Source organism: Syngnathus leptorhynchus, chromosome 21, assembly GCF_054491065.1.
Source record: "Syngnathus leptorhynchus isolate UIUO chromosome 21, UIUO_Slep, whole genome shotgun sequence".
NCBI classification, from domain to species: domain Eukaryota; kingdom Metazoa; phylum Chordata; class Actinopteri; order Syngnathiformes; family Syngnathidae; genus Syngnathus; species Syngnathus leptorhynchus.
The window spans coordinates 4,988,590-5,010,349 of record NC_141215.1 but is presented as its reverse complement, the minus strand read 5'-3'; the positions used below and the strand labels follow the sequence as shown (position 1 = coordinate 5,010,349).

Here is a 21,760-nt window from a genome sequence, read left to right as displayed (position 1 = left end):
GTCTCTTTGAGTAGGGAAGACACCTGGAAAGCATTGCATGCGATGATTGGTTTATTGATGGATTTTGAGGTTTTCCATCTTTTAAGTTCTTGTTAGGTTCTGCCGTGCAAGTGAAAAGTTGTGATGCTACGATGAGCCACGCCATGCGGTGACAGTAATTGCTACCTTCAGTGAGGAACACTGCAGTTTGTCAAGTCTCGGTCCAGGTCCACTCGCACATTAGTTTTGACAAATTCCTGTCACAATGCAAAGGATGGTTTTAGAACAGTTCAGACTCAACATGGCATCCTTAAATTTTATTCTTATGTGCCGGAACGAACATTAGTGTGACACGCTTGAAGCTGTAAATTCAAGAGTGAAGTACGTCATTTTAGCAAATGAATATAAAATGTAAAAATATACAAAAAATATATTGAAAAAAATAGATTTTAACTGAAGTTGTGTATTTGAGTTGCTGTTCCACTACAGGCCTGTAGGTGTCAGTAAAATGTGGTTGAAGATTTTTAGTTTTTGGGTGACCCTGACGGATAAAAACGGCAAGTGACAAGATGGCCACCGCATCTCTAATAAGAGTGTGAATAAGAGAGAAGCAGCCTGTTCATTGAAGAAAAGCAAGGAAAATAAGTAGGGGGGTTCTATTTTTACCCTCACATTCCCTTTCCCCCCCTCTGACTTCAAAGACGTTCCCGGTGAGAGGGAATTATTCCCCTCCACTCAAGCGTGCCGTAGTTCTCTCCTCCACTTCACCTTTTCAACACCCCCCCATCAAAAAGGCACAACGCATTGGGGGTATGACTTCTTGTCATAGCAGATTGGCCGTGAGTTCCATTCCCGCTGTGACATGTGTGTTTACGTCAAAATTCTCGACTCATAAGCACGATTAAATCGATGAATTTTTTTTCCACTTGACCAGCTGCCCCTCTAACTTACTTAATGACTGAATGGATGACTGTCGGAGTCATTGTTTGGGCTCACGCTTGCGCGATTTACCAGCTGGCTCGGTCTTGCCAAACAGCTGACAACATGAGCTAAAATTGTGTCATCTTCCAAATGGTGTTCAACATGCGGTGTGGGTCGTGTCCAACAAATTACATTTTTTTTTAAAATCACTTTTTTTACTTTTTGCCTTTTAGCTTCAGGCCGAACAATTAATCAAATTAAAATCGACCTCTCATAAAAGCAGAATGATTACATAGTATTTATATTTTTGTGAAAAATTAGATGAAATATTTCTGATTTATAATTTCTTCAACTCAAGCTGTTTTTCGAATGACACCATCTCATCCAAACTCTAGCACGGAGCTTATCTAGTGGCAACACATCCCACTTGGACAAACATAGACTGGGATCTTAATCCAGTTCGCCCGACCGGTGACTCATCGTCTCATGCTACACACATTACAAGAGCGACATAGCGGTTTTGCAAGGCAACACGGGCTGGCCTGATCTTGTTCGCCGCCATGAATCACTCCAAGGAGAACGTTCAATATCGACACCCATACCACTAGCATGATTTGGAATCCCTAACTGTTTTTTTTGCCGTCACAATTCAAATTTCAATTGCCCAAACAAAATATTTGACATTTCCCAGCTACCGTCTAACCCTATCCCTAACCCTAACCAAATATTTGACACTTCCCAGCTATCGTCACTCGACTAGGAAGATGGCGGATCATTCAGCAGGTGTCTGCGGGGGTGTCGGAAGGGTCAGCGTCTCCTCAGCTTTGTCCGACCAAAACAAGTTGAGGAGCTGCTCGACTTTCTATTGAAGCACATTTCGACACGAGTCTCGCGGTTTCCCGTGACGACGACCCCCCCCCTTCATCCCGACCATTCCGCCTCCTTCCCAAGCGCTTTGTTGAATGGAGCCAATGGCGTGCCAGTTGGTAACCAGGCACCCTATTTATCAGTAACCAGCACCAACAATAACTGTAACCAGACACCTCCTTGGAGAAAAGGAGAGGAAGGCACAAAGAGCTGGAATGAAGGGTGGAGGTAGAAAACCAAAAACAAAGAAATTCTGATGAAGTTTTAAACATGAATCGCTTATTTGGAGCAAGTGGAGCGAGGAAAAAAAAATCCACCAATCGCCGGGAGACTCGATCTGGTGTCAGTGAAATAGATCCTTGACTCCGATTAGTCCATTCATGGCTGGATGGCTCTTTGCAGTTCAACCTGGGAGGGAAAGTTTGATCATGAGACCCCCCCCCACCACCTCCAAAGCTACTATTTGTAAGCTTATCGAACCAGATCAGGTCCGATTAGTGCATTTGTATAGCGGTGTGAACATATTTATTTGCGTGTCACCGTGGTGATTTAGCTCGGCGGTGCGTGACTAACTACTGATTAGGCGTTGCGGTCTTTGCATTGTTTGTCCGGGTTCTTGGTTATAGTTGAATGGTCAGCCTTCTTTGTGGGCCAGGAAGGAGCGTTTGACTCTTCACCTTGATATAATGTGATGGGGGGGTGGGGGAGCTGACCACACACCTGCACATGCAAAGTGGCTGAGCACAGAGAATTAATTATTGCATTTAATAAAGAAATTAAAATATTATTTTAATCAACTTAAAAGATGAATAAATGTACTTATGAATTTATTGTAAAGTAAAATACTGACACAATTAAAATTACAATATAAAAGACATTTTTACAGGGCATTTTATAGAAAAAAAAATGCAGTTAAAAATCTAAATTTAATTGCACATATATTACTAGAAAAAAAATAACAGCAGAAGGTTAAGAATTAAATATAAATTTGAAAAAGTTATTTAAAATAAAAGCTGTATTATATGAAATACAAAATGTTTTAGTTTAGTGTTTTGGATTTTTTTTTTTTAAATATGGAAGCCTTCATTGATTATCATACTGTTGGTCGTCGGTCTGAGTCAAAACAGTGCCGCCATTCTGCTCACATCGACATTCTAGCCAGGTCGGATCTCCTCCCGAGCGCTTGGCTTTAAAGTGCGGCCGACCGAGAGCGCTTGTCTGAGATTTGCTTGTGAGAGGCCCATTCAGCTGGCACTCGATATCGCAGAACCGGCCGAGGGGCGTCCAATTCAAGCGCCTGTCAAGTGAAAGGTTAAAAGTTTGGCTGGGTACGGCATGAACTCCATGAGACGGCGCTACTTCAGCATGGTTGGGCATTCATTGACATCTCAGTCAACAGTAGAAAGAAATTTAGAGAAGGGACTTGGGTGTTCTTGTTGCCTCCCTGAAGACTCGCAGGTGTTGAAGAGGAAATTGGACAGTAACAGCTGTGTGTGCTGATATATGGGTCACACTTGCAGACATAATTCTTCCAGTCAAATACTCAGACGCAGCCTCGCGCTTGATCTTTATGACCATTTAATTTGACATTCTCACGTCTGAAACGTCCATATTGTGTCTTTCTAGTTCCTGCCTTCGATTGGCTGCAAGCAGCTCCTACTTCAGTTTGTTTTCTTTTAAATGTTACCAATGGAATCCAGCGGAGAAAGTTTGAGGCGTTTAAAACATCCGTAACAGGAAGTTCCTGTTGCTTAGTTTCTGTAAAATAATTAACTGTGCTGTAACAGAGTTCACGTTTCCTGCCTTTAATAATGTCAGGACCTCTCTTGTGGGTTTAACATTTTTTGCCTCGCATCTACTATTGTCTTTCGGGGTGATAAATGTCAACAATAATCGTATGTGTGTGTGCTAATAGTCAAACAACCCTTGTGACCACCAGTGTTGTGTGTGTGGAGGAAGCATGAAATTCAATTGATCAAAATTTACATTTAAAAATATATACATCAATATATATTTGTATGATATAAATAAATATATACACATACATTCATTTGACGTGTTAAACGGGAACATTTAAAGTATGTCACGGATTTTCACCTGTGGTGGTCGGGCGTGGAAAATACCATATCCCAACGGGGTTAATTGTAAAGATTTATGTGTGTCAAAGACAACCATGCAGGGAATGCATTATGTATAGAAAATGGATGCGTGCACACGTGGAGTGTGTTTGTACTTGTCACTCACAGACAGTTGCTACAGAAGTCTGTCCTCATGGCATTCAATGTGTGTGTGGTCACCAATGACATCATATGGAGAGCGCTATACGTCGGGCCGCTCTTATATTTAAATGCTTCAAAAGTGACCTTTATATTTTTCCACCCGTGCGTTCCATGGTTCAGCCCATCCCTTCTGCATGTGTGTGTTATGCTATGTCAGCAGCTGGTGGGCTCTATAAATAACACAGGTGGCCCCCCGGAATGAGAGAAGATCCATCTACTTAATGTTAATTAGCTTCAATGGGTTGTTGCTTGTTTTTGTTTATATCCTTAACCTTTGTAAACTTCAATTACTGTTGTAGGCCAAATAGGAAAAAAAATACTTTTTGACCCTAAGAGTGTCAAGGCGCCTCATCAAACACTGATCATAGCGCCACCTGTTGCCCCGGCATGCACTTATCAGCTTCCAAATACCTTACGGTGTGGACAATTTTTGTTCCCCCACAACAGAGTGTGGACATAACCGCAATCGTCCCCTCATTGCATTGCCTCAACAATCTGATCCATTTCATGCCGCCCCCGCCACCTGTTGTCCATTTTTTGTCACCGAGGCCTTTTGGTAACCCTCCAACATTCAGTAATTGGTATGCGGCCAGATGCACGAGATCAAATTACATGACATAGCTATTACATAGTACATAAAGCTGATGTGGAAAGTATTGTTCTGGAGACGGGAACATCACAAATGTAATGTGATAGATGTAAGAAAATACGCTGACACACCTGGACATGAAAGACACAAGTGCAGTTTTGTGCTGATTGCTTTGTTTTGTATTGTGACACCTTGTGCCTTCAGTCCAGAGATTTTTTTTTCCCCAGCGGGCAATGAGATCTATTTTATTTAGCGTCACGGTTTCTTTCCAGATGGTCTCCACACCATCTCGGCCCTCTGCACTCTCCGCGTCACCATCATCACCGACGATATGTTGACCAATAGCATCACGGTGCGCTTGGAGAACATGTCCCAGGAGCGTTTCCTGTCGCCCCTGCTCGGTCTCTTCGTGGACGGCGTGGCGGCGGTGCTCTCCACCAGGCCCGACGCCGTCTTCGTGTTCAACATCCAGAACGACACGGACGTGCAGGGCTCCATCCTCAACGTCACCTTCTCGGCTATGCAACCCGGCGGAAGCCCCGGCAAGGGGACCTTCTTTCCTTCGGAGGAACTGCAAGAGCAGATTTACCTGAACAGAACTCTGCTCAGGCTCATATCATCTCAGGAGGTAATTTTCCATTTGGATGTTTGTACATATTTGAGAGTCCAGTCAAAAATTTCCGTCCCTTTGTAGGTTTTGCCGTTCGACGACAATATTTGTCTGCGGGAGCCCTGCGAGAACTACATGAAATGCGTGTCGGTGCTCAAGTTCGACAGCTCGCCGCCCTTCATCGCCTCCAACACAGTTTTGTTCCGACCCATCCACCCCATCAACGGGCTACGTTGCCGTTGCCCCGTCGGCTTCACGGGCAACTACTGCGAGACGGAGATCGACCTTTGCTACTCGGGGCCATGCAAGAACAACGGCCGGTGTCGAAGCCGCGAGGGCGGCTACACCTGCGAATGCCGGGAAGACTTCACCGGTGAGAGACTCTTCTGGACTTTTCTGGAATATTTCCCCGTGTTCACCTGATACCCGCCAGTCTCTTCTCCCGTATCTCTCTCTAATAGAGACAGCCTTCATCGACCTGTCCTTCCTTCTCTTCCTCCATCTTATCTGATCTAATTATCCCATTATACCTGTCACTGCCCCCCCTGTCCCCGCTCATACCCCCAAGCATGTTTTGCGTACCAAAAACCAAGTGACGGTTCCTCTTTTGGAGGTCACAGTTCAACACTTGGAACCATCACTGTCCCATAATTGGCTCGATGACAGCGTTCTTCTCGGGTTTCCGCATAACAGGGAAACAGATCCTTATAATTTACCTCATGGAAAATGGGATTATACCGTAGAGAGAAGGGCCATTACCTGGTTCCAGGCTCTTGCAGAAGGTTTGGGGGTCCTGATCTTGTCTGGACTGTGTGACAAAAATGTCTCAGAATGTCTCGGCCCAACTATCTCGTTGCAAAACGACCTTCGACTAATTCTCGTTTCTCTTTTCATAGGCGATCACTGTGAAGTGAACGCCTCGTCGGATAGCTGCGTCCCAGGCGTGTGCAAGAACGGCGGCCAATGTGTCAACAGACTAGCCGGCGGGTTCACGTGCCGGTGTCTGCCCGGCGAGTACGAGAAACCGTACTGTGAGATGACCACGCGCAGTTTCCCCGGACTGTCCTTCGTCACCTTCAGGGGTCTGCGGCAAAGGTTTCATTTTACCGTCTCGCTCATGTGAGTTGCTTGTCGTTTTGATCAAGCTGGTTTCAATGTTTTTCCGTTTATTGTACATTATTAACCATATTGATGGAAACAAAACAAAAATAAGAGACAAGGGGTTGGTTATACTCTGTTGATATCATAATAGAACATTCTTGGTTGTTTTGCTTCCTGTACAAAGGTAGGAAAGTTGGAGCAATAATAATGGGAGTCGATCAGTGGTGTGACGGTGAGAAACAAAAAAAAAAACTTGCGCTGCCCTCAAAACAGGAAAGTCTTTGTGATGGGTTTCCCTTATCAGCGTCTGGTTGCAGCCCTGCCGACTTCCTGGCTCGCTGGCATCTGCCGGCTGACTCCTCTGCCCTCACCTTGCATTCCCAAACGGCTCGCACGTGAACTTTGCTCGTTGGACGTTTTTCTTTTTTATCTTACGGGCACATGTAATGAACAGTAGGGGGAGGGGGCAGCTTTCCTGTCCAAAGCCCATACGCTACACATTTCCTGCTTTCGCTTAATGACTTTTCTTCAAAGAGACATTCCATCATTAAGATGCACAGAGACAAAAGTATTGGGACAGATTACAGTGCTAGTGTTAGTCAGCTAAATTGTAGTTTTTGCGTCGTTCATGCCCCGCCCACCGACATTTTTGTGCTGTGATTTTTATATATATTTTTTAAAGCAAAATAAAAAATGTTGGTGTGGTTTTTATCCAGGTTTGCAACACGAGAACGAAACGCGATGCTCCTCTACAACGGCCGATTCAATGAGAAACACGACTTCATCGCTTTGGAAATCATCGACGAGCAGATTCAACTCACCTTCTCTGGAGGTTAGGCCGCATTTAACCTGATACGATTCAAAATATTGTATATTTTAGGTAACATCCCAATTATGAAATATAATTCCCAAATTCCATTTAAAACGTAGTTTTTTTTTCTTTCTTAATTACAAAAATTTATTGTAACTATGCTCGTTTTGTTTACATGTTTTTGGGGGGGGGTTCAGGATTAAACCTGAGTGAGCCATATTGTGGAATGCCGATATTTAGTTGTTGATTTTACTGTTGACAAATGGCCGCTTGCTTTCTGAAACCACACACACGCGCACACACGAAATAACACTCTTGTCAGGGTTGTGGATTCTTGCCCGGGGCCGCTCCTGCCTTTGACAAACAAAGTAATTTATCAGTCCTTGTGCCTTGCCCCCTGTTTAAGTCAGAGACGCTGACAGCGCAGACAAATACCGCCCATTCCCAACTAGTGATTTGGCGTCAAGTTGGGGCGCCACTATTTCAAATTTTGTTTGCTTCACCTTGTATTGTTTCTATTTCCAGGTGAGACCAAGACCACCGTGTCCCCCTTCATCCCAGGCGGCGTCAGTGATGGTCAATGGCACTCGGTGCAGCTCCATTATTACAACAAGGTACGGAGCTGCCAGTGTGGATCTACTCGTTCAGTTTTCTTCTCACGGGGGTCCTCTTGCCATTTTTTTTTTTTTTTAATCAAGTGCTGTCATGTATCTACTTTGCGGTGTAATAATATATCGGAAGAGCTTCTCCGTCAAGTCAGGTGTTATTTTCCCAACAAATTTCCAGAGCCCGCAGCTATTGTTCAAATAAGTAAGCTTGGAATGAGAGGTAACTCGGAGTTCAATATATGCTACTCACAAAAATAATAATAATAATAATTCTACAAGAAAGCCAACATGGCCACTTTAGAGTGCCTCATTGTTGCGGCGGGGAGTTAATCACATTCGCCAGCGTCTTTGAGTGAATTTTTTTTTTTTTAGCTTCTTTTAACTTTTTTTGACCATGGTTTCACATTTCACCGATGCTTTGTCTCAAGTACGAACACCCGTCGCAAACCAGGGGAGCTTTCACCGGTCATGACAGGCCGGCATTCATCACACGTGACGAATAGCTGGCGAACACGACGATCCCGTGTTAGCTGCGGGGTCACTTTAGTGCTCATTGTCAGGACTTGTGGAATGACAGTCACTTTTACAGCTTTGGAAACAACAAAGTTGCCGCCCCCGTTCGACGTGGCTTTCCTTTTTCCCCTCATCTTCCTCGCTTTGTTATTTTGCTCCTTTTCTTCTTCCAGAGTATATAATCACATGTACCAACGGGTGGATCCGTAACAATGTCACGTAGTGATTTACAAAGCGACCGACGTTCGCCCAGAGGCCGACCATCTTTTTCTTCACGATCAGAAGCAATCGCTTCCTGGAGGGCTTTTTTTTGTAAACGTATACAGCAGAAGGCTCACAATAGTGTTGATGAAAAGATACGCAGAATTTTTATATCGTCTTGCCAAGCCCTAAAGGCGACTTCTGAAGATGATGTAAGCCAGATTCATGTAAGCCAAGCTTTCCCCCCCCCCCCCCCCTACGCAGATAACGCTGACTTTGATCCGATGCTGGGAGCCTTAAAGGCTTTCAAATGGGTTAGGGTTAGGGTTAGGGTTGACCCAAAAACTGATTGGACACACTGTATGAAGAAACTAATTTATACTTAATCATAATTATGGAAATCTCAAAAGCGCTCGCTAGGTTTGAATAGAGGCTTGTTATTGTCCCACGAGTCCCCTCATGTGTTAACGACCCCTATATTGATGCACAAAGCGCCCTCGCACGCACAGAAGGTAATTTAGTGGGTCAGATGATGAGACGGTTAAAGATTGCGCGACCGCCCTCCCCTCCTTTTTCAATTTTTTATTAGAGCCACTCTTCAGAAAACCCCGGGGTGCCTCGACTCAAAAAAACAATAGGTCAAACGTTTAAGGGAGGAGGGGTCGCCGTGGAAACAGACCAGGATTTTGCCATTGTTGTTGCCATCCCAAGCAGTTGGAGAGCTGGAGTGTCCAAATTTTACCCCCCCCCCCCCCCCCAACCCCATTGCTATATACAGTACGCCGACAACATTCCCAGACGGGCTGAGCCGAGTCTTATCACCAACCAAACCAAAAGTTTCTGCTTCTTCTTTTTGCTGGCTTCTCGCTCTCTCACTTGCGTGTGGCTTCAGGCAGGCGTTTAATCATCCGAAACATACTGTACATGTGAAGTGACTTCACAATACGGCGTAACATACTTAAGCTAGCTATAGCCGTATACCGTCGGTATGTGCTTTATTGGTAGTGGCCTCCTTTGCGGTGTTGTCACGTTGAAAAGTTGCCGTTTCCCGGGTAATAAAACAGAGCACAAGGAAAAGAATGATCCTTATTTGGTGGTTTAACTGCATCCCAGTGACGACTTTATAAGCTCCACATAAATACAAGTATGTTAAGAGGAGAGACGATGACATCAAGTTGTGGCTTTGAAGAGAGCTGAGGTAGTTTTGTTTTTTCGAAGGAGGGTCGTCAGAGATAAACACACGTCTATCTAATGTGGTGTCTCTCTCTTGCGCTAGGACGGGGGGAGTCTGGTGGACTCCAGCGGGCTTCTGCGGCTCCCGCTCTATACTGCCTGGCTGGAGCTTACGCAGAAGGAGGTAACCATTGACCTCTTGACCTGGTGCTTTTTTTTCACCCCCCCCCCCCCCTCCTGGTGACTCGCATGTCGTAGAGGATGTTGTAGTTTAGTGGTTTTCTGGTTTGGAAGTTGCTTGTGGACTTTTCTCGGAATGCTGCTTGGCTTTCAAATCGGTGTTTCACCTTGTAGTGACGCTTATCTGTTTTTTGATCATCCCAATGATATTTCCTATCTCTGACAAAAGCGCCATCAAGGATACATTTATGGCAGTCAAACATAAACAGAGATTGGGAATATGGTGTTATCTTACAGTTTACAGTGTCTTAAAACTTTTCAGATAGCCTGTCGCTAGATTAAAAGTCATTGTCGCTTGCCAAAGTAATTCACAATTGGAGTTTAATTAGTTGTAAGTTTTCGTGTTAGCTAGCTAGCTTGCTATCTTTTGAACTTGCCTATCACTGGACACATAGTTTGTAAAATCATACCATGACTTTTATTTAGCCGTTCCAAAGAGGATACGATTACCTCTACCTTTTGTTTTGCACCGTCCGAACATTTCTTTCGCGACTTTGAAAGCTTCCCGCCGACAATGGCCGCCATCCATCTGTTACGCTGATGGGTAGAAGCTCGAGCAAGTAACGTATAGTCTTGAACGTAGGACATTGTAGCCCTTTGTGCGTATGAATTATTCACACTTCTAGGTTTACACAGCCACGGGGCAGGTGAGGTAATGCGGACATGAGCCTGTTGCCGAAGGTCTGACACGCTAACCTGTGTGTCGAGACGACAAATCCTTATCAGGTTGTCTCTGTGTAAAATCTTCCAAGAGCCCACCAAACAATGGCTTTTCCTTCGGTTGCTCCAAATCAAATAAAACTCTTCCTTTATTATCAGACGGGAGCGGGTGGTCGTCTGCTGCACGGCCGGCTCGCTTCCTTCCTCGGACGTAAACACACTCGTTGGCTCAACACACACATTTGTGCAAAGCAATTCCTTCCTTCTATTCGTCTTCACGCATTTTCCCAGCTTCTTAGTCTCTCATTTTGATGCTTCTTTGACAAGCCCGTGGAAGTGTTTTTGCATGAAACCCAATCTGTGTTCTTCCTTTTTTTTTTTTTTATTATTATAAATCCTGGCCTCAGGCGACTTGGCAGGTTCATCATGTTGACAGGAAGCTGATGGTGTCAAAGATGCAGCTGTAGCTGTGGTTTGGCCGCAGTATGTTGTGATATCATTTTGGCGTGTAGCGTCCTCCCCCCCCCCCCTCCCTACCCCTCCCCTACCCAAGCTGGTCTATTGTGGCTCGCCGCGGGGGTTCAAGTGCGTCGTCATAGCTGCGGCAAGCCTATCGCCCCTGGAGATGACACCTTGAAGAGAGAGAATCTTCAACCGCCTGCATTTGGCTGTCGGGTCAATAGTCTCATGGGAGGGAGGGGGGGGGCATTTGATTTGCCCCAGTCCTGCTCATGGTTACGGTGCGCCTGCCCCTCCTTCCTACTGCTTTTGTCATCTTCATCTCATCTGCTTCTCGCTTGACTGAGCTCAAGAGGGATGCTGAGATCCTAATCGCTGACATGACATGTTTCTCTGCAGGTGGCCGCACAACCCTTGTATTTTTTTTTTCTCCTCAACTTCACCACACTTTCCCCTCAATTGTCTGATTTTTGATTGGTTTATTTGCTCCTGGCGGCACAAAGTGTGTCATTTCCTGTTATCTTTGTGGAAAAGTATATGGGAGGGAAAAAAAACACCCTGGGGAGTTGGTAACTTTTGTCTTTCAGGCTCTCATTTCCAGACTTGCCCGCTTTGGCCTTTTCTATATTTGCCTTTTTTTTTTTCTTTCACCCGTCTCTTTTGTTTACAGCCCCGCCTGTATCTCATTACTCTAATCCCATGTATGTAGAGGACTGCTGACTTTTTTTTCTTTTTTAGAGCGCCACTTGTCATATAAACAAAAAATAGCGACTGTATTCTTGCAATTCAGCAAATCCTGCACATTAATTAGTGGAAACATTAAACTCCCAAGACCAGAGTTGTTCATAAACTCATGTTTGATATTTAAAAGAAATAATAATACAAACAAATAGATTGGAAGCCTTGTTTTCTAAGCTGATTCACATTTTTTGCAGATCAACATTAGCCGAGTCCCGCTGGAGGTATTAGCCTAGTTTGTAACTTGTAGGTGTGAGCGAGTAACAATGGGCCTTTTTTTCGGTCAAAGAGAAGAAGGATTGGGCGACAGGTTAAAATGAAGCTGTTGAAGACTTCATGAAATCAATTTTATTTTGAGAAAAAAAAATCCAATTTATTTCAGCCCAACATCGGGCGCCTGGGGATCCCCCACGGACCATCCGGAGAGAAAGTGGCAGTGGTGGCCGTTGACGACTGCGACATCTCCATGGCGATCCGATTCGGGAAACAGATTGGGAACTACTCGTGCGCCGCTCAAGGAACGCAAACCGGACAGAAAAAGTAAATACACAACACACACAAAGACCTGAATGTACTTAAATAAATACTTGATTACTTCCTCACACATGATACATCCTGCCTGAGCCAATCTTGACCTGAGAATGCACCGTTTATGCAAACATCTGAGCATTCAGAGGTTAAAGCTTTCTTTGTTGGTTATTGTATCACATAAAATCTCCGTTAAGCCGTCGGCGTTTGATGTTTAGTAAGCGGCCTATCCGTCTTACTTGACCTACAATGCTCAATCTGACTCTTGCTGCTGTGATGCTAGCAGCTTAGCCTTGTGACAAGTTTAAGACCTTTACCTCACTTGCCTTTTTTTTTTTTCGTGGGAAGAAAACACAACTGGCGGTTTCTCATTTATTTGTTCATTTATTTATTTATTTATTTATTTATTTTTTATTTTATTTTATTTTATTTTTTACAGATCGCTGGACTTGACAGGGCCGCTGTTACTCGGGGGCGTCCCCAATTTACCCGAGGACTTCCCAGTGCGAAATCGGGATTTTGTGGGCTGCATGAGGAACCTGAGCATCGATAACAGGGCCGTAGACATGGCGAGCTACATCGCCAACAACGGCACCACAGCAGGTCGGTCACATTTAACGTGGTGGAATTACATTCGCTTGAAAGCTTTTTAACCTTTGTGGTGATAATTTTTCGATTAGGTTGCCCTGCAAAGAGAAACTTCTGCACACCTGGTGTGTGTATAAACGGAGGGGTGTGTGTCAGCAAGTGGAACACGTACAGCTGTGACTGTCCCACCGGCTACGGCGGAAGGAACTGCGAACAAGGTTCAGAAATGTTTTATCATTTTTGCGATTTTTTGCGATTGCTTATTTTTCTATTACTGCCAACAGTGATGCCGTCACCTCAGTTCTTTGACGGCAAGGCGTTGGTGTCCTGGAGCGAGCCGGACATCACCATCGCGATCCCCTGGTACATGGGCCTCATGTTCCGGACGCGGCAACCGGCCGGGACCTTGATGCAAGCCAACGCCGGCACCTCTTCCACTATCAGCCTCATGGTGGGCGATCCTGAAACCGTAATTCCCGGGTTCCTTTTTGTTTTTTTTTAATCCTTTTTCTTGGGACAGGTGAGCGAGCAACAGGTGAGAATGGAAGTGCTGCTCATGGAACAGATAGTGGCGTCGCTGAGCTTTCCGCAAGTTCGGGTCAACGACGGGGAGTGGCACCACCTACTGGTGGAGCTTAGAAGCGTGAAGGATGGCAAGGCGCTCCGATACGTGGCGGCTGTTTCTTTGGACCACGGAATGTACAAGGTAGCATTTGGGCCGATTCGGTTTTAAATGTGTGTGCGGATTTTAATTGTGCTTTTCCTAAGCAGAAGTCAGTGGTGATCGGGAACGACCTGCCGGGTTTGAAGCTTCAAACTCTTCATGTCGGAGGTTTGCCTGGAGAGGGCAACCACGTCAGGGAAGGATTTGTAGGCTGCATACAGGTGAGTGAACTTGGATTTCTAACTCGACGTTGGATGATAACGCTTTGTTGTATTAGGGCGTCCGCATGGGCGAGACGGCCACCAACGTGGCCAACGTGATCATGTCTCGCGGCTTGAAGATCCGCGTGGAGGAAGGCTGCGACCTGGCCGACCCGTGCGACGCCAACATCTGCCCCGAGAACAGCCACTGCAGCGACGACTGGAGTACGCACACGTGTGTGTGCGACCCAGGTACACCTCTTAGCACCCCCACCAAATCAAAATATCCCGACTTATCTGCGCTTTGTCTTGAAGGCTATTTTGGAAACGAGTGCGTGGACGCCTGTCAGCTCAACCCGTGCGAGCATGTTTCCACCTGCGCTCGCAAGCCCAGTTCCTCTCATGGTTATACTTGCGAGTGTGGTCACAACTACTACGGGCAGTACTGCGAAAACAAGTAAGTCCGTACGCAAGATAGGTCAACCTGATGCGATGGCGTGACAGCAACGATTTCTGTGAAACCAGAGTGGAGAAATCGTGTCCTCAAGGTTGGTGGGGCAGTCCCGTGTGCGGCCCCTGCGGTTGCGACATCAGCCGGGGATTTCATAACGACTGTAACAAGACGACGGGAGAGTGTCGCTGTAAGGTATGATCACCGGGCAGGAAATTATTATTTTTTGATGATTTTTGATGATTTTTATTTCATTATTTTTGATTGTGTGTCAACATTTGCCGCCGCAGGAGAACCACTTCCGACCGGAAGGAGAAGACACCTGCTACCCGTGCGACTGCTTCTCTGTCGGCTCTGAGTTTCGAACTTGCGACCCGCTCACGGGCCAGTGTCCCTGCAAGGGCGGCGTCATCGGCCGCCAGTGCAACCGTTGCGATAACCCCTTTGCCGAAGTCACACCCAACGGATGCGAAGGTATACAACATTCATATTGCCGGCGTAGACGGTTAGGGTTAATGGCCGGTGTCAAAACAAAAACACAAATGGTTTCGCTCACATCTGCCGATCCCGCAGTTGAGCTCGCTTTCTGCCTTTGTCGCCGGCCAGTCAAGCAGAAGAGGCGAGCTTGCCGTTTGGGCTTTCTTGGCAGTGGGTACAATACTGTAGGGCTGAATGGAAGACAGGAGAAGAATGCCACTGGCGCTCAGTGTTTGACCTTAGCGAACGTGCGGGGACTTTGAATTTGGGACATTTTTTGTCCTGGTGTCACATCCTCAGCAAGTACTGACTAGAGTCTTCCTCCCACAGTGGTGTACGAAGGCTGCCCAAAAGCGTTTGACTCCGGCATTTGGTGGCCCAAGACCAAATTTGGACGCCCGGCTGCCATGAACTGTCCCAAAGGTTCTATCGGTGAGTGAGTCGAGTTGCCTTAGGGACAACTGAGGTGAGCGCGTTGGCTGCGTCGCCATGACAACATCTTTGTTGTCACTGCAGAGTCGTTGGACCGTTTTGCTGACTTTGTTCCCTGACATTCAGCCTTGAATGAAAACAAGGACACTTAAAGCTCCTTTTTTTGGCATGGAATTTAATGTGCTTATTAAATCCTTTGTGTTTTAGGCACGGCCATTCGCCACTGTAGCGACGAAAAAGGCTGGTTGTCGCCCGAGCTGTTCAACTGCACTGCCGCTTCTTTCGCTCAGCTCACAAAACTGGTGATTACTTGGCAAAATGTAGAATTAATTACCCGAAGCAATATCCAACTCCACTTACTGTTATTTAAAAAGGGCCTGCTTTTTGTTCAGAATGAAGAGTTACGTCGAAACACCTCCAGGATGGACGGCGAGCGCTCCAAGAGTATCGTGCGCTTGCTCCACGGCGCCACCAACGACGCTAGGAGCTACTATGGAAATGACGTGAAGACGGCCGCCCAGTTGCTGAATCACGTTCTGCGATTCGAGAGCCGCCAGGCGGGATTCGACCTCACAGCCTCCAAGGACGCCGAATTCAATGAGGTAAGGGAGACGATTGTAAAAAAAATAATTACAATTATTTTTTTTGTGTGATGGTTTCCTGTTTTTATAATTGACCCTTAACTAGAATTTGATCCGAGCCGGAAGTGCCATCCTGGACCCGGACACGAAAGCCCACTGGGAGCAAATCCAGAAGACAGACGGCGGCACTGCCCACCTACTTCGGAATTTTGAGGATTATGCAAACACTCTTGCACGGAACGTGAGGAAAACCTACCTAAAACCCTTCACCATTGTCACGGAAAACATGAGTGAGTAATATTACAAATTAATTATTATCTATTTATGTATTTATTTATTTTTGAATTATTTTATTTTCATTTATTTTTTATTTTTATTTTCATTTATTTTTTATTTTTTTTATTTATTTTCATTTTTAATAATATGACATGATGGCCTCATCAACTTCTGTCCACGCTTCCATTTTCTTTCCTTGCAGTATTTTCCGTGGACTACCTGGACGTGTCGGACCCCCAGAAGGCAACATTCCCCCACTTCCATGACATCGATGAAGAATATTCAGAAGAGCTTGAATCCTCTGTTCACTTCCCTCACTTCAATCTACTTGGTCAGCGACACAAAGGTACGAAAAACACTCACCTCGATTAGTCTGTAGTGCTTACGTCGCTTCTTCACCTCGATTAGCGGAACCTACTACCGCGCCGGCAGCCCAGACCGGGACGCCCCTCGTGGAGGGCCACACTTCATATGACAGGAGCCGCCGTCATCTGGAATCTGCTGTCCATCTCCCGGTTGCCGTAGTGATAGTGTACAAATCCCTGGGGAAGCTGCTTCCGGAAAGATTTGACCCGGATCGCAGAAGTCTAAGGTAGACAGAATTGGCATCTTCTCACCGTGTATAGATCAGAATGATTTTGGATTATTTTTTTTTTTTCTCAGAGTCCCGAACCGCCCGGTGATCAACACAGCGATTGTAAGCGCCACGGTCCACAGCGAGGGTCCCCCTCTCCCGATGGTCCTGGACCCTCCCATCACTCTGGAGTACTCGCTTCTGGAGACAGAGGAGAGGACCAAGCCCGTTTGCGTCTTCTGGAACCACTCCATCGCGTGCGTTGGACACAGAAAATCCCACGTTGGTATGTCGTGTTAACACGTGTGTGTGCGTTTAGGATCGGAGGGACGGGTGGTTGGTCCTCCAAAGGTTGCGAGGTGCTTGAGAGGAACAACAGCCACATTAGCTGTCAATGTAACCACATGACCAGCTTTGCCGTGCTCATGGACGTGTCTAAACGAGAGGTAGCGACCGAGGTCACGTTTTCATTTCAATGGAATATTCCGGCGAGCTTTTCTCACGTCTCTCGGCTCTTCTCACAGCACGGCGATGTTCTTCCCCTGAAAATCGTCACCTACGCCACAGTGTCCGTCTCCCTGTTCCTGCTCCTGCTCACCTTGATCCTGCTGTGCCTGCTCCGCCGACTGCGCTCCAACCTGCACGTCATTCACAGGAACCTGGTGGCGGCGCTCTTCTTTTCCGAGCTCGTCTTCCTGCTCGGCATCAATCAGACGGACAATCCGGTGAGAAGAAAAAAATATATTTCTAAAAAGGAGGGTAGAGACGCCCCCCGGCCCCAATGTAGTGATATATATAATATAGATATCATATAAATCATTTTTGAATAAAAACAACGGTCTCAAGTAAAATAATGTCTTGGAACGTTTACAGTAGGCACCGTGCACACACACACACACTGTTGGATCATAAGATGTCGGAATACTTTTGAAGTCTCCACACACACGCACACACACTTCCCTGGAGACATGCCGCGACTGGTACCTGTCTCTTAAAGGAGGCCACGGCGGTAGACCCTGAGGCAAGCATTCTAATTCAACCTGATAAATCTCTCCCATGTGTGGTGGTGGTTTTTTTTTTTTCTCTCAGGTTGGACACTTAGTCTTGGGGAGGCATTAGAGTAGGATTTAAAAGTGCTTTTAGTCCACCCTAATGGAGATAAGACCTCCAGAGGGGATAATGGGTCATTGTTGGCACTTTTCAGATGCGTCCAGAGCTTGACTAAGTGTGTTTGAATTCTTTCTTTTGCAGTTTGTTTGTACAGTCATAGCCATCCTCCTGCACTATTTCTACATGTGCACCTTTGCGTGGATGTTTGTGGAAGGGCTGCACATCTACCGCATGCTGACCGAGTTGCGCAATATCAACCACGGTCACATGAGGTTCTACTACGCCATGGGCTGGGGCATCCCGGCAATCATCACCGGTAAAATTTTGTCTCGAACGAGCAACCGGGAGTCTTCGTGTATTGACATCGTTTTTTTCGTGTTTTAGGTTTGGCTGTCGGCTTGGACCCTCAAGGTTACGGAAACCCTGATTTTTGTTGGCTGTCTGTGCACGACACGCTCATTTGGAGCTTCGCGGGACCCATATTTGTCGTGGTCTTGGTGTGTTTTTGCCCTCAAATAGTCAATGCGGTGGCAAAGCATCAGCACAGAATTGCTTATGTTGGGTTTTTTTTAATCCATAGGTGAACATTGTGATCTTTATTTTGGCTGCCAAGGCTTCCTGTGGTCGCAGGCAGAAGGCGGTTGAAAAGTCAGGCGCTATGTAAGTTCTGATATTTCAATATGGCCTTAAAGTTGCTGATTAAAAATAATGACTTTTTATGCGAATCCTTCTTCAGCCCAGCACTACGCATGGCCTTCCTACTGCTGCTACTCATCAGCGCCACCTGGCTGCTCGGCCTGATGGCAGTCAACAGCGACGTGCTTACCTTCCACTATCTGTTTGCCGGTTTCAGTTGTCTGCAGGTGAGTTCCTGCTGTAACTGTATCCCAAATAGTGTATTATCTCAATATGGTGTTCCGCAGGGTTCAATCTTGAGTCCCCTGCTGTTTTAATTTTCTGTTTTCTGGCTTTGTTGTTTTTCGGGGACCACCTCACTCATTCCCTTCTATTTCCAGGGCATCTTCATTTTCTTCTTCCACATCATCTTCAACAAAGATGTGAGAAAGCATCTCAAGAACATCTTCACAGGGAAGAAAAGCCTCCCGGATGAGACGGGCACCACACGGGCATCCTTGCTCACAGTGAGGGACCGCTCGCATTCTAGACTCTTTTGTTGACGCTTTTTTTTTGCTAACTAGTCACGGTGATTCGCAGCGCTCCCTCAACTGCAACAACACGGACGACGGGCTCATGGCCGTGGGCGAGTCCAACGTTTCACTGGACAGCACGCTCAGGTCAGGAAAGAGCCGCAGCAGCTACCTGGCTTACGCACTCAGGAGGTACAGCACGCCCACTGACCGCATGGCCGCTTCTACTTACGCATGTGTGGCTCACAATCACTAACACACCACAAACTCACTTTTTTGTGCCGATCAGATCAAAGTGAGTCAGGACACTCGTTCAGTAGCTTCGGATTCCTTACTGGGGGGGTTTAACAGGTATTAGATTATGGCTGTGCTCATAAATCTGTCATATGAGCTGACCCCGAGGTTAACGGATGGGCTGGGTGGACGTGGCGTGCCGCCTGGTACCGGAGGCGAGCAAGTGGGGTCGATGTAGGCATAAGATTGGAGCATACCTGCAGAGAAGGGAATTTATGACTGACACACGCATGCATAGTTGTCCGTGGCTGTTGGCTCGCCAGGAACGTATTTGTCCTCCAGCCAGATTCAGGTGGAGAGGATGGAATGCAAAAACTGACATCAATCTTAAGAAAATCCTTTTTCGTCTCTTTTGGGTCCAAGCAGGGAGGAGTCGGGCCAGAAGCCCAGCGTGTCATCCGGAACGGCCAAAGGACACACGGATCTTGATGGACCTCTCTTCCGAAGAAGTGGCTCCAAGGCAGATGGTGAGTGTCACGGGATTGGAAAAGATTCAAGGGGAAAGTTTCATCTGACCGCCCGTCCTTCCTGGCCTCAGACTCCGACTCGGACAGCGAGCTGTCATTGGAGGAGAACAGCTCCTCCTACGCTTCGTCTCACTCGTCGGACAGCGAGGACGACGACATCGACGTCAAGCCCAAGTGGAACAACGAGAGGCAGCCGGTTCATAGCACACCGAAAGGTAGAGGTGTGTTTTCATGCAGGACAAAGTATTTCGGATTATCTTTTAAACAGCCCTATTTAACAAGCAGTATATGTTCTCCTAAATTTTGAAGTGGACTCGGTGTCCAATCACGTGACGCCGTACTGGCCGACGGACGCTACCACGGCCAGCGACAGCGAGGAACCTGGCGCTCCGGAGAGGCTGCGTGTGGAGACCAAGGTGAACGTGGAGCTGCACCCGGAGACCAAGATCAACCACATTGGAGAGCGGGACAGGCTGGAGACGCTTCAAGACCGAGACAAGCAGGCGCCCGTCAAGGAGGTCGTGACGCCGACCGGTCAAGCAAACAGCAACCACCAGCCAGAACAGAGAAAAGGTCTGAGATTTTTTTTTTCTAACCTTGTGTCCTAAGTGAAGAACTAAAAAGGACAACTTTCTGTTTCTGTCAGGGATCCTGAAGAACAAGATCAGCTACCCGCCCCCGCTGACCGACAAGAACATGAAGAACCGTCTCCGGGAGAAGCTAAGCGACTACAACTCGCCCACCATCACCTCGCCGCCACCGAACTACAACATGGCCGCCTCCCCGTCTCCAACGTCAGTCAACATCATGGCGCCGTCGTCCCGCCGGGCCTCGCTGGCCTCCAGCGACGGCGGTCGCCCCGGCAACAACGGCTCACTGGTCAAACCGGCCGTGCCGCCGCGGCCGCAGATCGCCATCAGCTCGTCGCCGGCGGGCGTTTATCGGGACACTAACGGCGGGATGGCCATGCACTTGAAGTCGGGGGCGGTCAACGGCGGCAACGGCACAGACTCAGAGTGAGTAGTGCCCTCTAGTGGTATGCGAAAGAATCACTGCCTAGTTATTTCCCAGCCTTTTCTCAACGCTAAGCTACAATGCTAACGTATTTTCATAACATCCCGCATAACCACTTCCTTCACCCCTTTGCATTCACCCCGCATGTTTTGTTTTCCCTGCACCCCCTGTGCACCCCCCCCCCCACCTTTCCTGAAATCCCCGCATGTTAACAGTGGCAGTAACGAGACTTCGATCTGACCTGTTAGGGACATCCAGACCAGCCCACCATTATGAGAAGAGGAGATGGGACCCAGGGAGACCCGCGTCCATCCGCCATCTTGTGGCCTTTCTCCGGAGATCAGTATTAGCCAGTAGAAGGAAAGAAGGAATGATAAAGGGAACAAAAGAGAAGAAAGAGGATGGAACCTGAGTGCCAAATGCATCAGAGGATTAAAAGGGGGAGAAGAGACTGAAGAAGATGAAGACGTCCCCCCCTTGGAATGTATTGCAAATGTGACTCTTAGGAAACACGTTGGTACATTAGTCCGATAGGATTTCAAGGAAGGCAACTAAACAAGTGCTCCTTTTTGTTTCACTTTTGAACTCAAACGAAAAAGCTCTCAAGTTTGGGGAAACGATGGCGGGAATCCATCTGTATTTCTTTTCTTTATCCGACTCGAACAATCAGGAGATGAACGCCGAGGCCTTCCAAATGGATTTTAAGTTGAAAGAACGAGAGCACTAATGGAAGGATGGAAATGTTGAAGCACTATAAAGCCGTTTCTCACACTTGTCGTGAAGATTTTGCCCGTTCTCAGCGGGATTCTCCAGTTCAAACGCCAGAATCCACCTCGCAGCTAAACTTTGAAGTTATGTTTACCACTCACAAAGGTGCCTTCGTCTTGTTTCCGCCCGTGTTCTGCCTGTGTGATCAATATTGTTAATACGTAATTTTTGTAATGTTTGGACACTGGAAATATTTTGTAACATAATGTATATTTATTTTTTATGGTTCTATGACACTGGAGTTAAACATTGGTCAAATTAAATATGTTGAATTTGTACTTTGAGTGTGTGTGTGTGCCATTCTAGAAATGAAAGAATAATATCAGTGCAGATAAGAACGTTACCTTACAAGGTTATGAAGCTGTTCGACATTATTTGCATTTTTTTTCCACAGCTCAGAGCACTCACTCGAGGCCCGCCGGCTTTCCGAGGTAAGCCC

At 46.6% G+C, this 21,760-nt stretch overlaps 1 protein-coding gene across 12 annotated transcripts in view; it reads left to right on the top strand.

Annotated features, from left to right (window-relative positions):
• Positions 1–21,570, top strand: part of celsr1a (cadherin EGF LAG seven-pass G-type receptor 1a) — a 30,976-nt gene extending 9,406 nt beyond the window's left edge. The window contains exons 2-37 of one of the 12 annotated variants that reach the window (XM_085902614.1): positions 4,908–5,263; positions 5,330–5,618; positions 6,142–6,364; positions 7,063–7,178; positions 7,683–7,771; positions 9,756–9,836; positions 12,132–12,289; positions 12,717–12,880; positions 12,958–13,083; positions 13,150–13,316; positions 13,386–13,571; positions 13,637–13,750; positions 13,807–13,981; positions 14,045–14,186; positions 14,255–14,375; positions 14,471–14,654; positions 14,988–15,089; positions 15,297–15,391; positions 15,482–15,691; positions 15,777–15,960; positions 16,149–16,292; positions 16,355–16,538; positions 16,610–16,777; positions 16,840–16,966; positions 17,045–17,245; positions 17,772–17,946; positions 18,015–18,127; positions 18,211–18,290; positions 18,367–18,493; positions 18,647–18,772; positions 18,846–18,925; positions 19,439–19,539; positions 19,611–19,760; positions 19,849–20,112; positions 20,186–20,555; positions 20,802–21,570. In XM_085902614.1, the coding sequence (XP_085758740.1) occupies positions 4,908–5,263; positions 5,330–5,618; positions 6,142–6,364; positions 7,063–7,178; positions 7,683–7,771; positions 9,756–9,836; positions 12,132–12,289; positions 12,717–12,880; positions 12,958–13,083; positions 13,150–13,316; positions 13,386–13,571; positions 13,637–13,750; positions 13,807–13,981; positions 14,045–14,186; positions 14,255–14,375; positions 14,471–14,654; positions 14,988–15,089; positions 15,297–15,391; positions 15,482–15,691; positions 15,777–15,960; positions 16,149–16,292; positions 16,355–16,538; positions 16,610–16,777; positions 16,840–16,966; positions 17,045–17,245; positions 17,772–17,946; positions 18,015–18,127; positions 18,211–18,290; positions 18,367–18,493; positions 18,647–18,772; positions 18,846–18,925; positions 19,439–19,539; positions 19,611–19,760; positions 19,849–20,112; positions 20,186–20,555; positions 20,802–20,829 (5,720 nt within the window). In that variant the 3' untranslated portion in view covers positions 20,830–21,570. Of the gene's footprint in view, positions 1–4,907; positions 5,264–5,329; positions 5,619–6,141; positions 6,365–7,062; positions 7,179–7,682; positions 7,772–9,755; positions 9,837–12,131; positions 12,290–12,716; positions 12,881–12,957; positions 13,084–13,149; positions 13,317–13,385; positions 13,572–13,636; positions 13,751–13,806; positions 13,982–14,044; positions 14,187–14,254; positions 14,376–14,470; positions 14,655–14,987; positions 15,090–15,296; positions 15,392–15,481; positions 15,692–15,776; positions 15,961–16,148; positions 16,293–16,354; positions 16,539–16,609; positions 16,778–16,839; positions 16,967–17,044; positions 17,246–17,771; positions 17,947–18,014; positions 18,128–18,210; positions 18,291–18,366; positions 18,494–18,646; positions 18,773–18,845; positions 18,971–19,435; positions 19,540–19,610; positions 19,761–19,848; positions 20,113–20,185; positions 20,556–20,768 lie in introns of all 12 variants that reach the window. The other 11 variants (XM_085902612.1, XM_085902611.1, XM_085902607.1 and 8 more) reach the window with 11 other exon arrangements.
• Positions 21,571–21,760: the final 190 nt, after the last annotated feature.